The sequence below is a fragment of the Oncorhynchus gorbuscha genome, linkage group LG12 (assembly GCF_021184085.1).
Source record: "Oncorhynchus gorbuscha isolate QuinsamMale2020 ecotype Even-year linkage group LG12, OgorEven_v1.0, whole genome shotgun sequence".
Lineage (NCBI taxonomy): Eukaryota > Metazoa > Chordata > Actinopteri > Salmoniformes > Salmonidae > Oncorhynchus > Oncorhynchus gorbuscha.
Window position 1 is genome coordinate 7,520,496 of NC_060184.1, and position 23,337 is coordinate 7,543,832.

The following is a 23,337-nucleotide window of genomic DNA, read 5'->3' on the forward strand; positions in this document are numbered from 1 at the left end:
GGGATCTCTGTTGAAAAGTTTGTTTCTATTGGAGAGATTGTCCGCCCTCTCTCTCTCTCTGTCGTGGTTAGAATAGATAGTTCAGAGTGACATTCATTCATGTCGTTATAGGATGGATGTTTCGGCGGTAGTCGTTCTTCCCGTTCAATGATACCGAATTCCTAGCTGCAGACTAGTAATTAAAATCAAAGACTTGTTCTTATTCTGTCGGTATCAATAGTCTAAGCGTTTAACCGCGTGGTATTGTTAAGAAGGAAAGAAATTCCACAAATTAACTTTTAACAAGGCACACCTGTTAATTGAAATGTATGACTATGGTGACTACCTCATGAAGCTGGTTGAGCTGGTTGAGAGAATGCCAAGGGTGTGAAAAGCTGTCATCAAGGCAAAGGGTGGTCACGTTGAAGAATCTCAACTATAAATATTTGTTGGTTAGTACATGATTCTAAATGTGAAATGTCATGGTTTTTGATGTCTTATTCTACAATGCAGAAAATAGTTAAAAAAACGAAAGAAAAATCCTGGAATGTGTAGGTGTGTCCACACTTTTGACTGGTACTGTATATACATGTATAAATGTATTCTTTCTCTTTTAGAGTTCAGGAAGAATTTCACTGTAAATTTACAGCATTGTCCTGTCACCAGAGTTGCCAGCTTCATACTGTAATGTTGCTTTACAGCAGAGATGCTGTAATATACTTCACATTACTACTTTTCTTACTGTAAAACATTACAACATCCCAACTACCTGCTACAATGTTCTACTGCCTAACCTGGTACCTGCTTCTCTGTTCTACTGCCTAATCTGGTACCTGCTTCTCTGCTCTACTGCCTAACCTGGTACCTGCTTCTCTGTTCTACTGCCTAATCTGGTACCTGCTTCTCTGTTCTACTGCCTAATCTGGTACCTGCTTCTCTGTTCTACTGCCTAATCTGGTACCTGCTTCTCTGTTCTACTGCCTAATCTGGTACCTGCTTCTCTGTTCTACTGCCTAATCTGGTACCTGCTTCTCTGTTCTACTGCCTAACCTGGTAACTGCTTCTCTGTTCTACTGCCTAATCTGGTACCTGCTTCTCTGTTCTACTGCCTAATCTGGTACCTGCTTCTCTGTTCTACTGCCTAACCTGGTAACTGCTTCTCTGTTCTACTGCCTAACTGGTACCTGCTTCTCTGCTCTACTGCCTAACCTGGTACCTGCTTCTCTGCTCTACTGCCTAACCTGGTACCTGCTTCTCTGCTCTACTGCCTAACCTGGTACATGCTTCTCTGTTCTACTGCCTAACCTGGTACCTGCTTCTCTGCTCTACTGCCTAACCTGGTACCTGCTTCTCTGTTCTACTGCCTAACCTGGTACCTGCTTCTCTGCTCTACTGCCTAACCTGGTACCTGCTTCTCTGCTCTACTGCCTAACCTGGTACATGCTTCTCTGCTCTACTGCCTAACCTGGTACCTGCTTCTCTGCTCTACTGCCTAACCTGGTACCTGCTTCTCTGCTCTACTGCCTAATCTGGTATCTGCTTCTCTGTTCTACTGCCTAATCTGGTACCTGCTTCTCTGCCTCCTTGCCTAATCTGGTATCTGCTTCTCTGTTCTACTGCCTAATCTGGTACCTGCTTCTCTGCCTCCTTGCCTAACCTGGTACCTGCTTCTCTGTTCTACTGCCTAACCTGGTACCTGTTTCTCTGCTCTACTGCCTAACCTGGTACCTGCTTCTCTGCTCTACTGCCTAACCTGGTACCTGCTTCTCTGTTCTACTGCCTAACCTGGTACCTGCTTCTCTGCTCTACTGCCTAACCTGGTAACTGCTTCTCTCCTCTACTGCCTAACCTGGTACCTGCTTCTCTGCGCTACTGCCTAACCTGGTACCTGCTTCTCTGTTCTACTGCCTAACCTGGTACCTGCTTCTCTGCTCTACTGCCTAACCTGGTACCTGCTTCTCTGCTCTACTGCCTAACCTGGTACCTGCTTCTCTTCTCTACTGCCTAACCTGGTACCCACTTCTCTGTTCTAATGCCTAATCTGGTACCTGCTTCTCTGTTCTACTGCCTAATCTGGTACCTGCTTCTCTGCTCTACTGCCTAACCTGGTACCTGCTTCTCTTCTCTACTGCCTAACCTGGTACCTGCTTCTCTGCACCACTTTCCAATCCACTACCTTCTTCTCTGGTCTAACCCTCAATCCTAACCAATCCCAATGCTCCCCCAGCCAGCACACACAGGAGCTAGAGAAGATGGAGGCACAGCGATTTCTACTTTCTACCAAACCACAAATCCGTTATCACACTTCCAGCAATTCCCCAGGTGCATGCTCACGTACCTGCTCATAAATTCTGAATCTACTATGGGGAGGATACATCTGAGTGTTTTCTTTTCCTTACCTCGTAATCCACATATTCCTCCTCCTCCACCTCGTAGGAGACAGTCTGTATCTTCACGTTGTCTCCTTCTTCCAGCAGCTTGGCCTGAGGGTCCTCTGTGCTTCCGGGGGTCTCCACTGCTACAGACGCCTCCCTCTCCTTCTCTTTCTTCTCTGTGAAGGTAGTCTCGCAACACTCGTTCTTATAATCCTTGGCCTTGACTCCGCCTCCTCCTCCCCCTTCCTCCTTGTACAGGATGAAGTTAGGCCTGTAGAAGGCCTCGACAGCCAGATGGAGTGAGGTGGCGTCCAGGAGTTGTTGAGCTTTCGTCTTGCCGTTGGGGTTGTTGTGTCCCACATGGGCCACCGTACCGTTGGTAGTGTTACCTCCTCCTTCTCCGCTGTTGTCACCGGTTAAATAGTTGATGATGTTCTCCTGGTACTGGTTGTTAGGGAAGTCGCCGCCGTAACCGTTGACGACGTGCTTGCTGTTCTTGTCCAGGAGCGGGTTCTGGAGCTCACTCATGTTCTCCATGGCAACGAGGGTTCAGGGGTCAGTGGAAGTGGCTTAAGAGGACCTCACTGAAGGTGGCAGCTACTGATGGCGTTCAACAGGATGAGAGCTGCAGAGAGGAGAGGAAATAAGAGAAGTTAGTAAACTCAGGTTTCCATCTCAGTGAAGCAGTGGGGTGAACACAATACACTGGGCTACTGAGAGACAACACTGCATTAAACACTTCCAGAAGAATGACATCAAGTTGTTAGTCTACTGGTAGCTGTTAGATAGATGTCTACGGTTTAGCTAGGGTAGGGTTGCCAACTGTCCCGTATTAGCCGGGATGTCCCTTATATATTTGGCTAAATATGAATCCAATCACAGTATAGTGTAAACGCGCCAATTCCTGCAAAGTAATTTCTGTTATTGTTCGGTCGGTTTGGCCTCATCAAGGAAAAATGGATAAACATGCAGAATAGAAAAGACTGTGTAGCTACAGCAAACAAGTGAAGTAATTAAAGATGTGTGTTAAGGCCGTCAGTAGTGACCCGCTTTCTGTAGTGACCCGCTTTCTGTACTTCATATGCTGTCAGTAGTGACCCGCTTTCTGTTCTTCATATGCTGTCAGTAGTGACCCGCTTTCTGTTCTTCATATGCCGTGGTGACCCGCTTTCTGTAGTGACCCGCTTTCTGTTCTTCATATGCCGTGGTGACCCGCTGTCAGTAGTGACCCGCTTTCTGTAGTGACCCGCTTTCTGTTCTTCATATGCCATGGTGACCCGCTGTCAGTAGTGACACGCTGTCAGTAGTGACCCGCTTTCTGTAGTGACCCGCTTTCTGTTCTTCATATGCCGTGGTGACCCGCTGTCAGTAGTGACACGCTTTCTGTAGTGACCCGCTTTCTGTTCTTCATATGCCGTGGTGACCCGCTGTCAGTAGTGACACGCTGTCAGTAGTGACCCGCTTTCTGTAGTGACCCGCTTTCTGTTCTTCATATGCCGTGGTGACCCGCTGTCAGTAGTGACCCGCTTTCTGTAGTGACCCGCTTTCTGTTCTTCATATGCCGTGGTGACCCGCTGTCAGTAGTGACCCACTTTCTGTACTTCATATGCCGTCAGTAGTGACACGCTGTCAGTAGTGACCCGCTTTCTGTACTTCATATGCTGTCAGTAGTGACCCGCTGTCAGTAGTGACCCGCTTTCTGTAGTGACCCGCTGTCAGTAGTGACCCGCTTTCTGTACTTCATATGCCGTCAGTAGTGACCCGCTGTCAGTAGTGAATTGGCCAATGAGAAGGGAGAATGACCTAACTCAGCATGCATCCACAGAAATGCACAAGGCCACGCTAAGCTAAAGGTGCTAGCAATGTCGGTGCATTCTTCGTGACGTCTACTGTGGAAACCGACATAATTGGAAAACAGATCTCCGTTTACCAGTTATTGAGCAGTGCCAACAACAATCGCATTCTGAAAGCTAATTGCCCAGTTCACATATCTCATAATGCCTGCCATCAGCGGTCAGTGGATATTGAGAGAATTGTTTTACAGATCCACAGACACCTATCAGTATCCGCTTCCCGAAGAGAGGAACTGCGTGCATTTTTTTTGTGGCGTGAAATTCTGCAACATGTTTGCACACAATGGCTCTCCAGCCGTCGATCGTCTCCTACAAAGCTGGCCAGCTCTTACATCATACTTCAGGTCCCTTAGGGAGACCTGTCCTGTGGCACTGAATAGTATTTTTGAGTATGAAGAAAAAAAGGAAGCTACTGCTGAGATTTATCTGTGCTTTTTCCACAAAGTGGGGTGTGTTTATGACCAACTCGTAAAAAAGCTGGAGGAAACAACGCTCTGCATCACAGATGTTTAGGAGGAAGTCCAAAAGTTCAACATTGAAGATGCTTCAGCTGAAACAGGACAGTTTTTTTTGAGTAGACCAAGCAGCTGACGTTTTGGGATACCAGACCAAGCAGCTGACGTTTTGGGATACCAGACCAAGCAGCTGACGTTTTGGGATACCAGACCAAGCAGCTGACGTTTTGGGATACCAGACCAAGCAGCTGACGTTTTGGGATACCAGACCAAGCAGCTGATGGATAAACAATTGTCAAAGGTCCAAGCAGCAACAGGACGTTCTATGACACTGTCATTACATACATTTACAAGTGGTTTGATTTCTCACCGGGTAATGTAATGGTAAAACTTATCGGCCTCCATGAGGAGCAACTGCTCCGCCCTCAACCGTAAGGCTCTCCAGAGGGTAGTGAGGACTGCACAACGCATCACCGGGGGCAAACTACCTGCCCTCCAGGACACCTACACCACCCGATGTTACAGGAAGGCCATAAAGATCATCAAGGACATCAACCACCCGAACCACTGCCTGTTCACCCCGCTATCATCCAGAAGGCGAGGTCAGTACAGGTGCATCAAAGCTGGGACCGAGAGACTGAAAAACAGCTTCTATCTCAAGGCCATCAGACTGTTAAACAGCCACCACTAACATTGAGTGGCTGCTGCCAACACACTGTCATTGACACTGACCCAACTCCAGCCACTTTAATAATGGGAATTGATGGGAAATTATGTAAATATATCACTAGCCACTTTAAACAATGCTACCTTATATAATGTTACTTACCCTACATTATTCATCTCATATGCATATGTATATACTGTACTCTACATCATCGACTGCATCCTTATGTAATACATGTATCACTAGCCACTTTAACTATGCCACTTTGTTTACTTTGTCTACACACTCATCTCATATGTATATACTGTACTCGATACCATCTACTGTATGCTGCTCTGTACCATCACTCATTCATATATCCTTATGTACATATTCCTTATCCCCTTACACTGTGTATAAGACAGTAGTTTTGGAATTGTTAGTTAGATTACTGGTTGGTTATCACTGCATGGTCGGAACTAGAAGCACAAGCATTTCGCTACACTCGCATTAACATCTGCTAACCATGTGTATGTGACAAATAAAATTTGATTTGATTTGAGCTCTCCTTCACTGACCTGGAGCAGGTGGTGGCTGCCCTCCAAATGACAGGGACCAACTCTACGAAGAGTTTTGTGTTAGCCTGCAGGAAATACAGGAAGCCAGACAGGAAACCACAAACTCTGCCAGTGAGAAGCAGGTGGCAGTGTTCCAAGACCTAGGGAAAGCCAACTTGATCAACATGTTCAGGATTGTGTAATTTCTCCTCAGTGTGCCAGGCTCAAATGCCTTTGTGGAGAGGACTTTCTCTCTGATGACCATTAAATGGTCAGACTCTAGAAACAGATGTAGCACAGAGCTGATGAAAAAAATGAACTTCAAATGAACTGTGACTTGTCATGTAATGACTTCTCTCTGGCTCTGCAAGAGGAGAAATGACTGCTTGGATCAGTCAAGACATAAGCAAAACATAAGTAGACTTGGTGAGTGACTCATGACCCTCCTTTCCTCTTTTGCATTTGAAGATGTATTTATTTTGTTGCTGTAAAAGGTCCAAATTGTGATTTGTACGATCATTTATTTTGAGGTTTATTCACGTAAGTTTACATAATGATACAGTTTTAGTAAAGCTATAGGCTAAATGGAATAAAAAAAATGTTTTGCCTTTCCAATTGAATAAGAATATGAATATACAGTGTATATTACTTTTCACACAACACCGTACCCACACCGCCGTGGCACCGTGCACTGGCACACCGCCCTTTGTCCCTTATTTGGTAGTGAGAAAGTTGGCAACCCTAACGTCCTAATTGTCCTTGTTTTACTATCCTTGTGGGGACTTTTGGGGATTTTAGGTCCTCACAAAGAAAGAATAACCAACACACACACACACACACACACACACACACACACACACACACACACACACACACACACACACACACACACACACACACACACACACACACACACACACACACACACACACACACACACACACACACACAAAGCCCATCTCCTGGAGCCTGCTTAATCTGCATGATCTGTAGAAAATACAGACATTTTAATTAAACACTAGGGCAAGGTGTGTTTGTGTTCTCTCTTGTGTGTGTCTGCGTTTGCCTCCCTCCCCACAGATACTGTGTTAAGGCTTGTTTAGCCTGCCTACAAAACAGAGAGAACAACATAACGAAGGAGGAGGATGATGGACGCTATCACTCACTGAGGCTTTCTGCCTGAAGCCTTCAATAGGATCTGGCAGATACCTTCTGACGCCACAGACACTGTACGAGAGCAAGTGTTGGTACTAGTGAAGCAAGTGTTATACTAGCTAGTGTGTAATAGCTAGCTAGTCTGTACAAGTTAGCTAGTCTGTACAAGCTAAGTAGTGTGTGCTAGCTAGTGTTGTACTAGAGCAAGTGTTATACTTGCTAGTGTGTAATAGCTAGCTAGTCTGTACAAGTTAGCTAGTCTGTACAAGCTAAGTAGTGTGTGCTAGCTAGTGTTGTACTAGAGCAAGTGTTGTACTAGGAAGCTAGTTTTGTACTAGCTAGTTAGTGTATACTAGCTAGTTAGTACTAGCTAGTGTGCACTAGCTAGCTTGTAGTGTACTAGCTAGTGTGTACTAGCTAGATAGTGTGTACTAGCTAGATAGTGTGTACTAGCTAGCTAGTCTGTAGTAGCTAGGTAGTGTGTACTAGCTAGCTAGTCTGTAGTAGCTAGGTAGTGTGTAGTAGTTAGGTAGTGTGTAGTAGCTAGGTAGTGTGTAGTAGCTAGGTAGTGTGTACTAGCTAGCTAGTCTGTAATAGCTAGGTAGTGTGTAGTAGCTAGGTAGTGTGTAGTAGCTAGGTAGTGTGTAGTAGCTAGGTAGTGTGTAGTAGCTAGATTGTGTGTACTAGCTAGCTAGTCTGTAGTAGCTAGGTAGTGTGTAGTAGCTAGGTAGTGTGTAGTAGCTAGGTAGTGTGTAGTAGCTAGGTAGTCTGTAGTAGCTAGGTAGTGTGTAGTAGCTAGGTAGTCTGTAGTAGCTAGGTAGTGTGTAGTAGCTAGATTGTGTGTACTAGCTAGCTAGTCTGTAGTAGCTAGGTAGTGTGTACTAGCTAGATAGTGTGTACTAGCTAGATTGTGTGTACTAGCTAGCTAGTCTGTAGTAGCTAGGTAGTGTGTAGTAGCTAGGTAGTGTGTAGTAAAATACCATATGAGATGCTAAAATACCATATGAGACGTAAAATACCATCTGAGAAGCAAGTGCAATGGTCTTTGAGGTTTGCAGACCACAAACCTCTATCTAGCAACACACACACAGACGATTTGATCATTAGAATAACGATGGTTCACTCAGGCACATTCATACGTTAAAGTGGTCTAACTGTATTCAGTACAGGTAACTGGAAAAGTAAAGGAAACACTTGAGTAAATGAGGTTTACAAAGTATATCGAAAGCAGGTGCTTCCACATAGGCGTGGTTCCTGAGTGTATTAATTAAGCAATTAGCTTCCCATCATGCTTAGGGTTATGTTCCACATCCCTCCTTTAGAGTTCCACATCCCTCCTATAGAGTTCCACATCCCTCCTATAGAGTTCCACATCCCTCCCATAGAGTTCCACATCCCTCCTATAGAGTTCCACATCCCTCCTATAGAGTTCCACATCCCTCCTATAGAGTTCCACATCCCTCCCATAGAGTTCCACATCCCTCCTATAGAGTTCCACATCCCTCCTATAGAGTTCCACACCCCTCCTATAGAAGTCCACATCCCTCCTATAGAGTTCCACATCCCTCCTATAGAGTTCCACATCCCTCCTATAGAGTTCCACATCCCTCCTATAGAGTTCCACATCCCTCCTATAGAGTTCCACATCCCTCCTATAGAGTTCCACATCCCTCCTATATAGTTCCACATCCCTCCTATAGAGTTCCACATCCCTCCTATAGAGTTCCACATCCCTCCTATAGAGTTCCACATCCCTCCTATAGAAGTCCACACCCCTCCTATAGAGTTCCACATCCCTCCATCCATCCATCCCTCGTTACCCGTATACGATTTACAATTATGTCTGGATCTCTGTGTAAAGCATTTAAACGTGTGTATATTTTATTTTGTATGCGTCTGTACCTCTAACAACGTTCATCAGATTAATGAATTGATTATCATTTAGATCGTCAGCATGGTGGGGATTGTTCTTTCTGGCACATACACTGCCATTCAAAAGTTTGGGGTCACTTAGAAATGTCCTTTTATTTTTAAAAGAAAAACACATTTTAAAATTGATCAGAAATTAGCTTTCCTTTAAAAAAGACATTTCTAAGTGACCCCAAACTTTTGAACGGTAGCTTATATTTCTTCCCGACAGTTCTTCTTCCTTCTTCCTTCTTCCTTCTTCCTTCTTCCTTCTTTAACTCCATTTAAGATGGTTTAATGAGTTTCCAGGAAATAATATATATTATATTCCTTCTCTCTTCGTCAGGTAAATACTGATAACCTTTTCTTATTATCTGCTAAACCGATGCAGTTCTTGACACACTCAAACCGGTGCACTTGTCACCTACTACCGTACCCCGTTCAAAGGCACTTCAGTATTTTTGTCTGGCCCATTCACCCTCTGACTGGCACACATACACACTCCATGTTTCAATTATCTCAAAGCTTTAAAAAATCCTTCTTTAACCCTGTCTCCTCCCCTTCATCTACACTGATTGAAGTGGATTTAACAAGTGACATCAATAAGGGACCAGAGCTTTCACCTGAATTCACTGGGTCAGTCTATGTCACAGAAAGAGCAGGTGTTCTTAATGTTTTGTCCACTCTGTGTATGCTCCTGTCTGGGCCTTTTTATTCTTAGAATTATGTTGTTGTCATCAATGGGCTTCGATATCCATACTATGCACAGGTAACCTAGGCGATAGCACCACCTGTACTGGAGCTATCCAGGGAGATGGTGTGTTTTGTGTGTGTGTGTGTGTGTGTGTGTGTGTGTGTGTGTGTGCGTGTGTGTGTGGTGGCAAATGTGATTTGATTTGCGTATGCGCTAGTGTTGCAGTGGGCCTTGCACCTCCTAACCATAATTTAATTAATCTGATTGCATGTAATCTAATAAAGTGCAGATTATTTCCATTGGTGTTGACTCATTGACCTGTCTGTCTGTCTGTCTGGATCACTAAAATACAGCGTTTTTGCAAATCACAAATATCAAGCTACTGGCCAATGAGAAGCAACACGATCATTAATACTGAGATCGAGGTCTAATGCTGAAAAAAACTGGGGGTCAAAAAACCAATACAATTTAGCATTTATTGCAATGTATTGATTTACTTGTCAAGGATGCTTATCTTTTCACTTTCTGTGAAAGCTTAACATTTTTTTTAATTATACCATGTTGGCAATGTGTAGCGTGGTATACATGTATCTGTCATAGCCAGATAGGAGATAGTGAAGTAAGGGAATGTGGGGCAGGTCGGGTCTGGTCTGCTTGGCTTGGCTGGCTGGCTGCAAGGAACAGGAGAAGCTAGTCACATGATCACCTAAGGAGAAGATGGATTATGTTTCCAGTGACCTTCTAAATCCAGGGTTTCATCCATGTCCCATTCACTACAGCCTGGGAACACTACCAGCTCACTATCCCTCCCTTTCTTGCTCTATTGGTTTTCAGTCCCAAGTGGCTCTCCTATTGTCCCTGCCCCCATCTCTCTCTCTCTCTCTCTCTCTCTCTCTCTCTCTCTCTCTCTCTCTCTCTCTCTCTCTCTCTCTCTCTCCCTCTCTCTCTCTCGCGCTCTCGCTCTCCCTCTCTCTCTCGCGCTCTCGCTCTCAGCTTAGGGACCTAAGTGGCTCCTCTCTCCTGGATGGATGCTGTCTTCAGTAACCTCCAAACCCCAGGCGATACATCATTCTGTGCCATTGGTTTTCCAAGCCAGTGGCTTGCAACTTCCCTCTAACCTCTTCTCCTTTCCTCATCTCCACACCTCCCCCTCTCCCCTCGCTCCTCTCACCCTCCTCCCCTCACTGGGTTCGACATAGTTCACCCCCCATGAATAAACCAGCAGGTCCGTGCTCCCAGGATGCACTGGGGCATGCCCTGAACACAACACGCTCCTCAGGGGTCCCTCATGGATCAGCTTTGTCTCTCCTTGCTGGTGTTGTTATGTCTCATTCCTTCCTTTCTGACGCTACCTTTATACCAGTCTCTAGACACACGTATTGTCCATGCATTCTTTCTTCGGTTTACTGTCCCATTCTTTCTTCGTTCTACTGTCCCATTCTTTCTTCGGTCTACTGTCCCATTCTTTCTTTGTTCTACTGTCCCATTCTTTCTTCGTTCTACTGTCCCATTCTTTCTTCGTTCTACTGTCCCATTCTTTCTTCGTTCTACTGTCCCATTCTTTCTTCGTTCTACTGTCCCATTCTTTCTTCGTTCTACTGTCCCATTCTTTCTTCGTTCTACTGTCCCATTCTTTCTTCGTTCTACTGTCCCATTCTTTCTTTGTTCTACTGTCCCATTCTTTCTTTGTTCTACTGTCCCATTCTTTCTTTGTTCTACTGTCCCATTCTTTCTTTGTTCTACTGTCCCATTCTTTCTTTGTTCTACTGTCCCATTCTTTTTCTTCGGTCTACTGTCCCATTCTTTCTTGTTCTACTGTCCCATTCTTTCTTTGTTCTACTGTCCCATTCTTTCTTCGTTCTACAGTCCCATTCTTTCTTTGTTCTACTGTCCCATTCTTTCTTCGTTCTACTGTCCCATTCTTTCTTCGTTCTACTGTCCCATTCTTTCTTCGGTTCTACTGTCCCATTCTTTCTTCGTTCTACTGTCCCATTCTTTCTTCGTTCTACTGTCCCATTCTTTCTTCGTTCTACTGTCCCATTCTTTCTTTGGTCTACTGTCCCATTCTTTCTTCGTTCTACTGTCCCATTCTTTCTTTGGTCTACTCCTCATAATCATGGTTCCCTCTTCCTCCTCATCATCATGGTTCCCTCTTCCTCCTCATCATCACTGTTCCCTCTTCCTCCTCATCATCATGGTTCCCTCTTCCTCCTCCTCATCATGGTTCCCTCTTCCTCTTCATCAGCATGGTTCCCTCTTCCTCCTCATGGTTCCCTCTTCTTCCTCATCATCATGGTTCACTCTTCCTCCTCATCATCATGGTTTCCTTTCAGAAGAGAATAGGGCTCTGGTCTAAAGCAATGCACTCTGTAGGGAATAGGGCTCTGTTCTAAAGCAATGCACTCTGTAGGGAATAGGGCTCTGGTCTAAAGCAATGCACTCTGTATGGAATAGGGCTCTGGTCTAAAGCAATGCACTCTGTAGGGAATAGGGCTCTGGTCTAAAGTCCAATGCACTCTGTAGGGAATAGGGCTCTGGTCTAAAGCAATGCACTCTGTAGGGAATAGGGCTCTGGTCTAAAGCAATGCACTCTGTAGGGAATAGGGCTCTGGTCTAAAGCAATGCACTCTGTAGGGAATAGGGCTCTGGTCTAAAGCAATGCACTCTGTAGGGAATAGGGCTCTGGTCTAAAGCAATGCACTCTGTAGGGAATAAGGCTCTGGTCTAAAGCAATGCACTCTGGAATAGGGCTCTGGTCTAAAGAAGTGCACTCTGTAGGGAATAGGGCTCTGGTCTAAATAAGTGCACTCTGTAGGGAATAGGGCTCTGGTCTAAAGAAGAGAGGGAGATATTTTGGAGACAGATTGGTCTACTGGCAGGATCCAGGCATCCCAAACCACCCTTTTCACACGTCTAAAAACCCATTCATACTCAGTGCTATACTTCTTTCATTGTAACTCGGATCAACTGCTACAGAAGTGTTACAGAGTTAACCATCGACATCTTTGTTGTGTGTGTGTCCCATTCTTTCTTGTGTCTGTGTCCCATGTGTTTCTTTGTGTGTGTGTGTGTGTGTGTGTGTGTCTGTGTCCCATGTGTGTGTGTGTGTGTGTGTGTGTGTGTGTGTGTGCGCGTGTGTCTTACAGAACTATCCATTGACATCAACCTTATCTCCATTCTATTACCTCCCAGGACAGAGAGAGACAGAGAGAGAGAGAGAGAGGCAGAGAGAGAGGCAGAGAGGGAGGCAGAGAGGGAGGCAGAGAGGGAGGCAGAGAGAGACAGAGAGGGAGGCAGAGAGAGACAGAGAGAGACAGAGAGAGACAGAGAGGGAGGCAGAGCGGGAGGCAGAGAGAGACAGAGAGAGAGGCAGAGAGGGAGGCAGAGCGAGACAGAGAGAGACAGAGAGAGAATAGGGCTCTGGTCAGAGAGAGCAATGCACTCTGTAGAGGAATAGGGCTCTGGTCTAAAGACAATGGAGACAGAGGGAGGCAGGGAGGGAGGTCTAAAGCAATGAGGAGGCTGAGGGAGACAGATAGAGGCTCTGGACAGAGAAGACAATGCAGACAGAGAGAGGAGAATAGGGCTCTGGAGAAAGCAATGCACTCTGTAGGAATAGGGCTCAGTCTAAAGGCAATGAGAGACAGAGAGAGACAGAGAGAGACAGAGAGAGAGGCAGAGAGCACTCAGAGTAGAGAGAGAGAGGGCAGAGAGAGACTAAAGACAATGCACTCTGGAGGGAGCGGGAGGCTCTGGTCTAAAGACAATGCACTCTGGAGGGAATAGGGCTCTGGTCTAAAGCAAGACTCTGAGAGGAAGAGGCTCTGAGACAAAGCGGGATGCACTCTGGAATAGGAGACAGAGGGAGACTAAGGGAGACAGAGAGGACTCTGAGGGAATAGGGCTCTGGTCTAAATAGCGGGAGGCACTCTGGAGGCAGAATAGGGCAGAGGGAGTCAAAGAGACAGAGAGGGAGATAGAGGGAGACAGAGCGGGAGACAGGCAGGAGGCAGGCGGGATCCCAAAGCGGGAGGCAGAGCGGGAGGCAAAAGCCCAGACATACTCGGGTGCAGACTTCTTTCAGAGGGGGGAGGCAGAGAGGGAGGCAGAGGGGAGGCAGAGGGGAGGCAGAGAGGGAGACAGAGCGGGAGACAGAGCGGGAGGCAGAGCGGGAGACAGAGGGGAGGCAGAGGGGAGGCAGAGAGAGACAGAGAGAGGCAGAGTGTGTGGTGTGTGTGAGACAGAGAGAGACAGAGAGAGACAGAGAGAGACAGAGAGAGGCAGAGAGAGACAGAGAGAGACAGAGAGAGACAGAGAGAGACAGAGAGAGACAGAGGGAGGCAGAGAGGGAGGCAGAGAGGGAGACAGAGAGAGACAGAGAGAGACAGAGAGAGACAGAGAGAGGCAGAGAGAGGCAGAGAGAGGCAGAGAGAGGCAGAGAGAGGCAGAGAGAGGCAGAGAGAGACAGAGAGAGACAGAGAGAGACAGAGAGAGGCAGAGAGAGACAGAGAGAGGCAGAGAGAGACAGAGAGAGACAGAGCGGGAGGCAGAGCGGGAGGCAGAGCGGGAGGCAGAGCGGGACAGAGCGAGACAGAGAGAGACAGAGCGGGAGGCAGAGAGGGAGACAGAGAGAGACAGAGGGAGACAGAGAGGGAGACAGAGAGGGAGACAGAGAGGGAGGCAGAGAGGGAGGCAGAGAGGGAGGCAGAGAGGGAGACAGAGCGGGAGGCAGAGCGGGAGGCAGAGAGGGAGACAGAGGGAGGCAGAGAGAGACAGAGCGGGAGACAGAGAGGGAGACAGAGAGGGAGACAGAGCGGGAGACAGAGCGGGAGGCAGAGCGGGAGGCAGAGCGGGAGGCAGAGCGGGAGACAGAGAGGGAGGCAGAGACGGAGACAGGGAAAGACAGAGAGGGAGACAGAGAGGGAGGCAGAGAGGGAGACAGAGAGGGTGGCAGAGCGGGAGGCAGAGCGGGAGGCAGAGCGGGAGACAGAGAGAGACAGAGCGGGAGGCAGAGCGGGAGGCAGAGCGGGAGACAGAGAGAGACAGAGCGGGAGACAGAGCGAGACAGAGCGGGAGACAGAGAGGGACAGAGCGGGAGACAGAGAGGGAGACAGAGCGAGACAGAGAGAGACAGAGCGGGAGACAGAGCGGGAGGCAGAGTCGGGAGGCAGAGAGGGAGACAGAGCGAGACAGAGAGAGACAGAGCGGGAGACAGAGCGGGAGGCAGTCGGGAGACAGAGCGGGAGACAGAGCAAAAAGCACAGCAATCTACACACAATACCCCATAATGACAAAGCCCAGAAATACCTTAATTGCATAAGTGTTCAGACCCTTTGATATGAGGAGAAATTGAGCTCAGGTGCATCCTGTTTTCATTGATCATCCTTGAGATGTTTCTACAACTTGATTGGAGTCCACCTGTGGTAAATTCAATTGATTGGACATGATTTGGAAAGGAACACAGCTGTCTATATAAGGTCCCACAGTTGTCAGTGCATGTCAGAGCAAAAGAGATCAGGCACAGGATTGTGGCATAGATCTGGGGAAGGGGACCAAAAAATGTCTGCAGCTTTGAAGGTTGTCGAGACCACAGTGGCTTCCATCATTCTTAAATAGAATAAGTTTGGAACCACCAATACTCTTCCTAGAGCTGGCCGCCCAGCCAAACTGAGCAATCTGGGGAGAAGGGCCTTGGTCAGGGAGGTGACCAAGAACCCAATGGTCCCTCTGACAGATCTCCAGAGTTCCCCTGTGGAGATGGGAGAACCTTCCAGAAAGCAACCATTTCTGCAGCTCTCCACCAATCAGGCCTTTATGGTAGAGTGGAAGAAGCCACTATTTAGTAAAAGGCACATGACAGCGGGAGACAGAGGGAGACAGAGGGAGACAGAGGGAGACAGAGGGAGACAGAGCGGGAGACAGAGCGGGAGACAGAGAGGGAGACAGAGAGAGACAGAGAGAGACAGAGAGAGACAGAGAGAGACAGAGCGAGACAGAGAGAGACAGAGCGGGAGACAGAGAGGGACAGAGCGGGAGACAGAGAGGGAGACAGAGCGAGACAGAGAGAGACAGAGCGGGAGACAGAGCGGGAGGCAGAGTCGGGAGGCAGAGAGGGAGACAGAGCGAGACAGAGAGAGACAGAGCGGGAGACAGAGCGGGAGGCAGTCGGGAGACAGAGCGGGAGACAGAGCAAAAAGCACAGCAATCTACACACAATACCCCATAATGACAAAGCCCAGAAATACCTTAATTGCATAAGTGTTCAGACCCTTTGATATGAGTCTCGAAATTGAGCTCAGGTGCATCCTGTTTTCATTGATCATCCTTGAGATGTTTCTACAACTTGATTGGAGTCCACCTGTGGTAAATTCAATTGATTGGACATGATTTGGAAAGGAACACAGCTGTCTATATAAGGTCCCACAGTTGTCAGTGCATGTCAGAGCAAAAGAGATCGAGGCACAGGATTGTGGCATAGATCTGGGGAAGGGGACCAAAAAATGTCTGCAGCTTTGAAGGTTGTCGAGACCACAGTGGCTTCCATCATTCTTAAATAGAATAAGTTTGGAACCACCAATACTCTTCCTAGAGCTGGCCGCCCAGCCAAACTGAGCAATCTGGGGAGAAGGGCCTTGGTCAGGGAGGTGACCAAGAACCCAATGGTCCCTCTGACAGATCTCCAGAGTTCCCCTGTGGAGATGGGAGAACCTTCCAGAAAGCAACCATTTCTGCAGCTCTCCACCAATCAGGCCTTTATGGTAGAGTGGAAGAAGCCACTATTTAGTAAAAGGCACATGACAGCGCGCTTGGAATTTACCATCTCTACTCCTAAAGACTCTCAGACCAAGGGAAACAAGATTCTCTGATCTGAGGAAACCAAGATTGAACTCTTTGGCCTGAATGCCAAGCGTCACGTCTGGAGGAAACCTGGCACCATCCTTATGGTGAAGCATGCTGGTGGTAGCATTATGCTGTGGGGATTTTTTTCAGCTGCAGGGACTGGGAGTCTTCAGGATCGAGGGAAAGATGAACAGAGCAAAGTACAGCGAGATCCTTGATGAAAACCTTCTCCAGAGCACTCAGGACTGCGGACTGGGGCAAAGCTTCACCTTCCAACAGGGCAATGACCCTAAGCACACAGCCAAGACAACGCAGGAGTGGCTTTGGGACAAGTCTCTGAATGTCCTTGAGTGGCCCAGCCAAAGCCCGGACTTGAACACAATCGAAGATCTCTGGAGAGACCTGAAAATAGCTGTGCAGCAACGCTGTCAGCAACGCTCTCCATCCAACCTGACAGAGCTTGAGAGCATCTGTAGAGAAGAATGGGTGAAACTCCCCAAATACAGGTGTGACAAGCTTGTAGCATCATACCCAAGAAGACTCTAGGCTGTTATCGCTGCCAAAGGTGCTTCAAAAAAGTACTGAGTAAAGGTGCTGAATATTTAATTAAATGTGATATTTCCGTTTTTTTATTATGAAAAAATATGCCAAAATGTAAAATAACTTGTTTTTGCTTTGTCATTATGGAGAATATTGTGTAGATACATTTTTGTTTTTGATGAATAAGGCTGTAACGCAACAAAAAGTGGAAAAGGTCTTGTAACGGCGTTCTTCGTTTGTCGAAAGAGAGTCGGACCGAAATGCAGCGTGGTGGTTACTCATGTCTTTAATGAATGAAAAGCGATACATGAAAATAACTAAACTAAAGCAAAACAACAAACGGAACGTGAAAACCTAATTACAGCCTATCTGGTGAAACTACACAGAGACAGGAACAATCACCCACGAAATACAAAGCGAAACCCAGGCTACCTAAATACGGTTCCCAATCAGAGACAACGAGAATCACCTGACTCTGATTGAGAACCGCCTCAGGCAGCCAAGCCTATGCAACACCCCTACTCAGCCGTAATCCCAATAATTACAAAAACCCCAATACGAACCACAACATATAAACCCATCTCACACCCTGGCCTGACCAAACATATAACGAAAACACAAAATACAATGACCAAGGCGTGACAGGTCTAGGGGTTTGAATAACTTTCCGAATGCACTGTTTGTGTAGCCTGGATGCTGTTGTGTTTTCTGACATGGCCCTGGGGGTAGATGGTGGCTGATGAGAACACAGCAGCTTCCACCTCCACCTGTAAGCAGTATGTCGCCGGTACAAGTGGGGCTATGGTCACTCACCCTCTACACTCCACTAGCAGGGCTGATGCATATTGATACAGGGCTGCCCGGCGCTTCGGGATACAACCCTATTAGACAGCAGGCAGCAGCCAGCCAGGAAACATTTCCTTGTGTCAGCCTGCTGCCAATCAAGCAACTGACCTCAGCAAGCGAGGGCAGGCATTATCAGCCCAGCCCCAAGGCCAGCCGTTGAAGATGCATTGGAATACCAACGTGTCTAATCGGTCAGGGCTGTTTTTCCAAGGCCTGCTTTATCCTGCTGCCACGACTATGAAAACAGACAGCTAAATTCTTTCTCTCTCTAGCTATGACTGAGAAGTCAGTATTCTACCATGAAGTTGTGACGCAATGGTAAGATATAATACATGCGCTAGACAGGTGAAGAAGAAGTGCTAGACTAGTGAAGAAGAAGAGCTAGACTAGAGGAGAGGAAGAGCTAGACTAGTGAAGAGTAAGAGCTAGACTAGCGAAGAAGAAGAAGCGCTAGACTAGCGAAGAAGAAGAAGAGCTAGACTAGAGGAGAGGAAGAGCTAGACTAGTGAAGAGTAAGAGCTAGACTAGTGAAGAAGAAGAAGGGCTAGACCAGTGAATAAGAAGAACTAGACTAGTGAAGAAGAAGAAGAGCTAGACCAGTGAATAAGAAGAACTAGACTAGTGAAGAAGAAGAAGATGATGATCTAGACTAGAGAGGAAGAAGAAGTAGAGCTAGACTCGATAAGAAGAAGATCTAGACGAGTGAAGAAGAAGAAGAAGAGCTAGACTAGAGAAGAAGAAGAAGATCTAGACTAGAGAAGAAGAATAAGATGAAGAGTTAGACTAGAGAAGAAGATCTAGACTAGAGAAGAAGAATAAGATGAAGAGTTAGACTAGAGAAGAAGATCTAGACTAGAGAAGAAGAAGAAGAAGATCTAGACTAGAGAAGAAGAAGAAGAAGAGCTAGACTAGAGAAGAAGAATAAGATCTAGACTAGAGAAGAAGAAGAAGAATAGCTAGACTAGAGAAGAAGAAGATCTAGACTAGAGAAGAAGAAGAAGACGAGCTAGACTAGAGAAGAAGAAGATCTAGACTAGAGAAGAAGAAGAAGTGCTAGACTAGAGAAGAAGAAGAGCTAGACTATAGAAGAAGAAGAAGAAGAAGAGGATCTAGACTAGAGAAGAAGTGGATCTAGACTAGAGAAGAAGAAGAAGTGCTAGACTAGAGAAGAAGAAGAAGAAGAGCTAGACTAGAAAAAAAGAAGAGCTAGACTAGGAAAGAAGAAGAGCTAGACTAGGAAAGAAGAGGATCTAGACTAGACAAGAAGAAGAGCTAGACTAGACAAGAAGAAGAGCTAGACTAGACAAGAAGAAGAGCTAGACTAGGAAAGAAGAAGAGCTAGACTAGACAAGAAGAAGAGCTAGACTAGACAAGAAGAAGAGCTAGACTAGGAAAGAAGAAGAGCTAGACTAGACAAGAAGAAGAGCTAGACTAGAGAAGAAGAGGATCTAGACTAGAGAAGAAGAAGAAGTGCTAGACTAGAGAAGAAGAAGAGCTAGACTATAGAAGAAGAAGAAGAAGAGGATCTAGACTAGAGAAGAAGAGCTAGACTATAGAAGAAGAGGATCTAGACTAGAGAAGAAGAAGAAGTGCTAGACTAGAGAAGAAGAAGAGCTAGACTATAGAAGAAGAGGATCTAGACTAGAGAAGAAGAAGAAGTGCTAGACTAGAGAAGAAGAAGAGCTAGACTATAGAAGAAGAAGAAGAAGAAGTGCTAGACTAGAGAAGAAGAAGTGCTAGACTATAGAAGAAGAAGAAGAAGAGGATCTAGACTAGAGAAGAAGAAGAGCTAGACTATAGAAGAAGAAGAAGAAGAGGATCTAGACTAGAGATGAAGAAGAGCTAGACTAGAGAAGAAGAAGAAGAAGAGCTAGACTAGAAAAAAAGAAGAGCTAGACTAGGAAAGAAGAAGAGCTAGACTAGACAAGAAGAAGAGCTAGACTAGACAAGAAGAAGAGCTAGACTAGGAAAGAAGAAGAGCTAGACTAGACAAGAAGAAGAGCTAGACTAGACAAGAAGAAGAGCTAGACTAGGAAAGAAGAAGAGCTAGACTAGACAAGAAGAAGAGCTAGACTAGACAAGAAGAAGAGCTAGTCTAGGAAAGAAGAAGAGCTAGACTAGACAAGAAGAAGAGCTAGACTAGACAAGAAGAAAAAGAAGAGCTAGACTAGAGAAGAAGGAAAAGAAGAGCTAGACTAGGAAAGAAGAAGAGCTAGACTAGGAAAGAAGAAGAGCTAGACTAGGAAAGAAGAAGAGCTAGACTAGACAAGAAGAAGAGCTAGTCTAGGAAAGAAGAAGCGCTAGACTAGAGAAGAAGAAGGAGAAGCAGAGCTAGACTAGAGAAGAAGAAGAAGAAGAAGAGCTAGACTAGAGAAGAAGAAGAAGAAGAGCTAGACTAGAGAAGAAGAAGAAGAAGAGCTAGACTAGAGAAGAAGAAGAAGAAGAGCTAGACTAGAGAAGAAGAAGAAGAGCTAGACTAGGAAAGAAGAAGAGCTAGACTAGGAAAGAAGTAGAGCTAGACTAGAGAAGAAGAAGAAGATGAAGAAGAAGAAGAAGAAGAAGAAGAAGAGCTAGACTAGAGAAGAAGAGCTAGACTAGAGATAAGGAGAAGATGAAGAAGAAGAAGAAGAAGATGAAGAGCTCGACTAGAGAAGAAGAAGAGCTAGACTAGCGAGAAGAAGAAGAGCTAGACTAGAGAGGAAGAAGAACATGAAGAAGAAGAAGAGCTCGACGAGAGAAGAAGAAGAAGAGCCAGACTAGAGAGAAGAAGAAGAAGAGCTACACTAGAGATAAGAAGAAGAGCTAGACTAGAGAAGAAAAAGAACATGAAGAAGAAGAAGAAGAGCTCGACAAGAGAAGAAGAATAGCTAGACTAGAGAGAAGAAGAAGAGCTAGACTAGAGAAGAAGAAGAAGAGCTAGACTAGAGAAGAAGAAGGAGAGCTCGACGAGAGAAGAAGAATAGCTAGACTAGAGAGAAGAAGAATAGCTAGACTAGAGAGAAGAAGAATAGCTAGACTAGAGAGAAGAAGAATAGCTAGACTAGAGAGAAGAAGAAGAGCTAGACTAGAGAAGAAGAAGAAGAGCTAGACTAGAGAAGAAGAAGAGCTCGACGAGAGAAGAAGAATAGCTAGACTAGAGAGAAGAAGAAGAGCTAGACTAGAGAGAAGAAGAAGAACATGAAGAAGAAGGGCTAGACTAGAGAAGAAGAAGAGCTAGACTAGAGAGAAGAAGAAGAGCTAGACTAGAGATAAGAAGAAGAAGAGCTAGACTAGAGAAGAAGAACATGAAGAAGAAAAAGAAGAAGAGCTAGACTAGAGAAGAAGAAGAACATGAAGAAGAAGAAGAAGAAAAAGAAGAAGAGCCAGACTAGAGAGAAGAAGAAGAGCTCGACGAGAGAAGAAGAACATGAAGAAGAAAAAGAAGAAGAGCTAGACCAGTGAATAAGAAGAACTAGACTAGTGAAGAAGGAGAAGATGAAGAGCTCGACTAGAGAAGAAGAAGAGCTAGACTAGCGAGAAGAAGAAGAGCTAGACTAGTGAAGAAGAAGAAGAAGAGCTAGACTAGAGAGGAAGAAGAACATGAAGAAGAAGAAGAGCTAGACTAGAGAGAAGAAGAGCTAGACTAGAGAGGAAGAAGAGCTAGACTAGGAAAGAAGAAGAGCTAGACTAGAGAGGAAGAAGAACATGAAGAAGAAGAAGGGCTAGACTAGAGAGAAGAAGAGCTAGACTAGAGAGGAAGAAGAGCTAGACTAGGAAAGAAGAAGAGCTAGACTAGAGAGGAAGAAGAACATGAAGAAGAAGAAGGGCTAGACTAGGAAAGGAGGAGAGCTAGACTAGAGAGGAAGAAGAACATGAAGAAGAAGAAGGGCTAGACTAGAGAGAAGAAGAGCTAGACTAGAGAGCTAGAAGAGCTAGACTAGGAAAGAAGAAGAGCTAGACTAGAGAGGAAGAAGAACATGAAGAAGAAGAAGGGCTAGACTAGAGAGGAAGAAGAACATGAAGAAGAAGAAGGGCTAGAATAGAGAGAAGAAGAAGAAGAAGAACTAGACTAGAGAGGAAGAAGAACATGAAGAAGAAGAAGAAGAAGAAGAGCTAGACTAGAGAGAAGAAGAAGGGCTAGACTAGAGAAGAAGAAGAACATGAAGAAGAAGAAGAAGAAGAAGAGCTAGACTAGAGAGAAGAAGAAGGGCTAGACTAGAGATAAGAAGAAGAAGAGCTAGACTAGAGAAGAAGAAGAACATGAAGAAGAAGAAGAAGAAGAAGAAGAGCTAGACTAGAGAGAAGAAGAAGGGCTAGACTAGAGAAGAAGAAGAACATGAAGAAGAAGAAGGGCTAGACTAGAGAAGAAGAAGAGCTAGACTAGAGAGAAGAAGAAGAAGAGCTAGACTAGAGATAAGAAGAAGGGCTAGACTAGAGAGAAGAAGAAGAAGAGCTAGACTAGAGATAAGAAGAAGGGCTAGACTAGAGAAGAAGAAGAACATGAAGAAGAAGAAGGGCTAGACTAGAGAGAAGAAGAAGAGCTAGACTAGAGAAGAAGAAGAAGAGCTAGACTAGAGAGAAGAAGAAGAGCTAGACTAGAGAAGAAGAAGAACATGAAGAAGAAGAAGAGCTAGACTAGAGAGAAGAAGAAGGGCTAGACTAGAGAGAAGAAGAAGGGCTAGACTAGAGAGAAGAAGAAGGGCTAGACTAGAGAGAAGAAGAAGGGCTAGACTAGAGAAGAAGAAGAACATGAAGAAGAAGAAGGGCTAGACTAGAGAAGAAGAAGAGCTAGACTAGAGAGAAGAAGAAGGTCTAGACTAGAGAGAAGAAGAAGAAGAGCTAGACTAGAGATAAGAAGAACATGAAGAAGAAGAAGGGCTAGACTAGAGAGAAGAAGAAGAGCTAGACTAGAGATAAGAAGAAGAAGAGCTAGACTAGAGAAGAAGAAGAACATGAAGAAGAAGAAGGGCTAGACTAGAGAGAAGAAGAAGATCTAGACTAGAGAGAAGAAGAAGAGCTAGACTAGAGAGAAGAAGAAGAGCTAGACTAGAGATAAGAAGAAGAAGGGCTAGACTAGAGAAGAAGAAGAACATGAAGAAGAAGAAGGGCTAGACTAGAGAGAAGAAGAAGAAGAGCTAGACTAGAGAAGAAGAAGAACATGAAGAAGAAGAAGGGCTAGACTAGAGAGAAGAAGAAGAAGGGCTAGACTAGAGAGAAGAAGAAGAAGAGCTAGACTAGAGAAGAAGAAGAACATGAAGAAGAAGAAGAAGAAGAAGAAGAAGAGCTAGACTAGAGATAAGAAGAAGAAGAGCTAGACTAGAGATAAGAAGAAGAGCTAGACTAGAGATAAGAAGAAGAAGAGCTAGACTAGAGAGAAGAAGAAGAACATGAAGAAGAAGAAGGGCTAGACTAGAGAGAAGAAGAAGAAGAGCTAGACTAGAGAAGAAGAAGAACATGAAGAAGAAGAGCTAGACTAGAGATAAGAAGAAGAAGAGCTAGACTAGAGATAA

The 23,337-nt window shown here is 45.5% G+C and overlaps 1 protein-coding gene across 1 annotated transcript in view; it reads right to left on the reverse strand.

The window, feature by feature from the left end:
• LOC123990489 (synapse differentiation-inducing gene protein 1-like) overlaps positions 1-23,337 on the reverse strand; it is a 153,603-nt gene that overhangs the window by 115,823 nt on the left and 14,443 nt on the right. The window contains exon 2 of the mRNA XM_046291038.1: positions 2,379-2,979. Coding sequence (XP_046146994.1) covers positions 2,379-2,891 — 513 coding nt within the window. The 5' untranslated portion in view covers positions 2,892-2,979. The remainder of the gene's footprint in view (positions 1-2,378; positions 2,980-23,337) is intronic.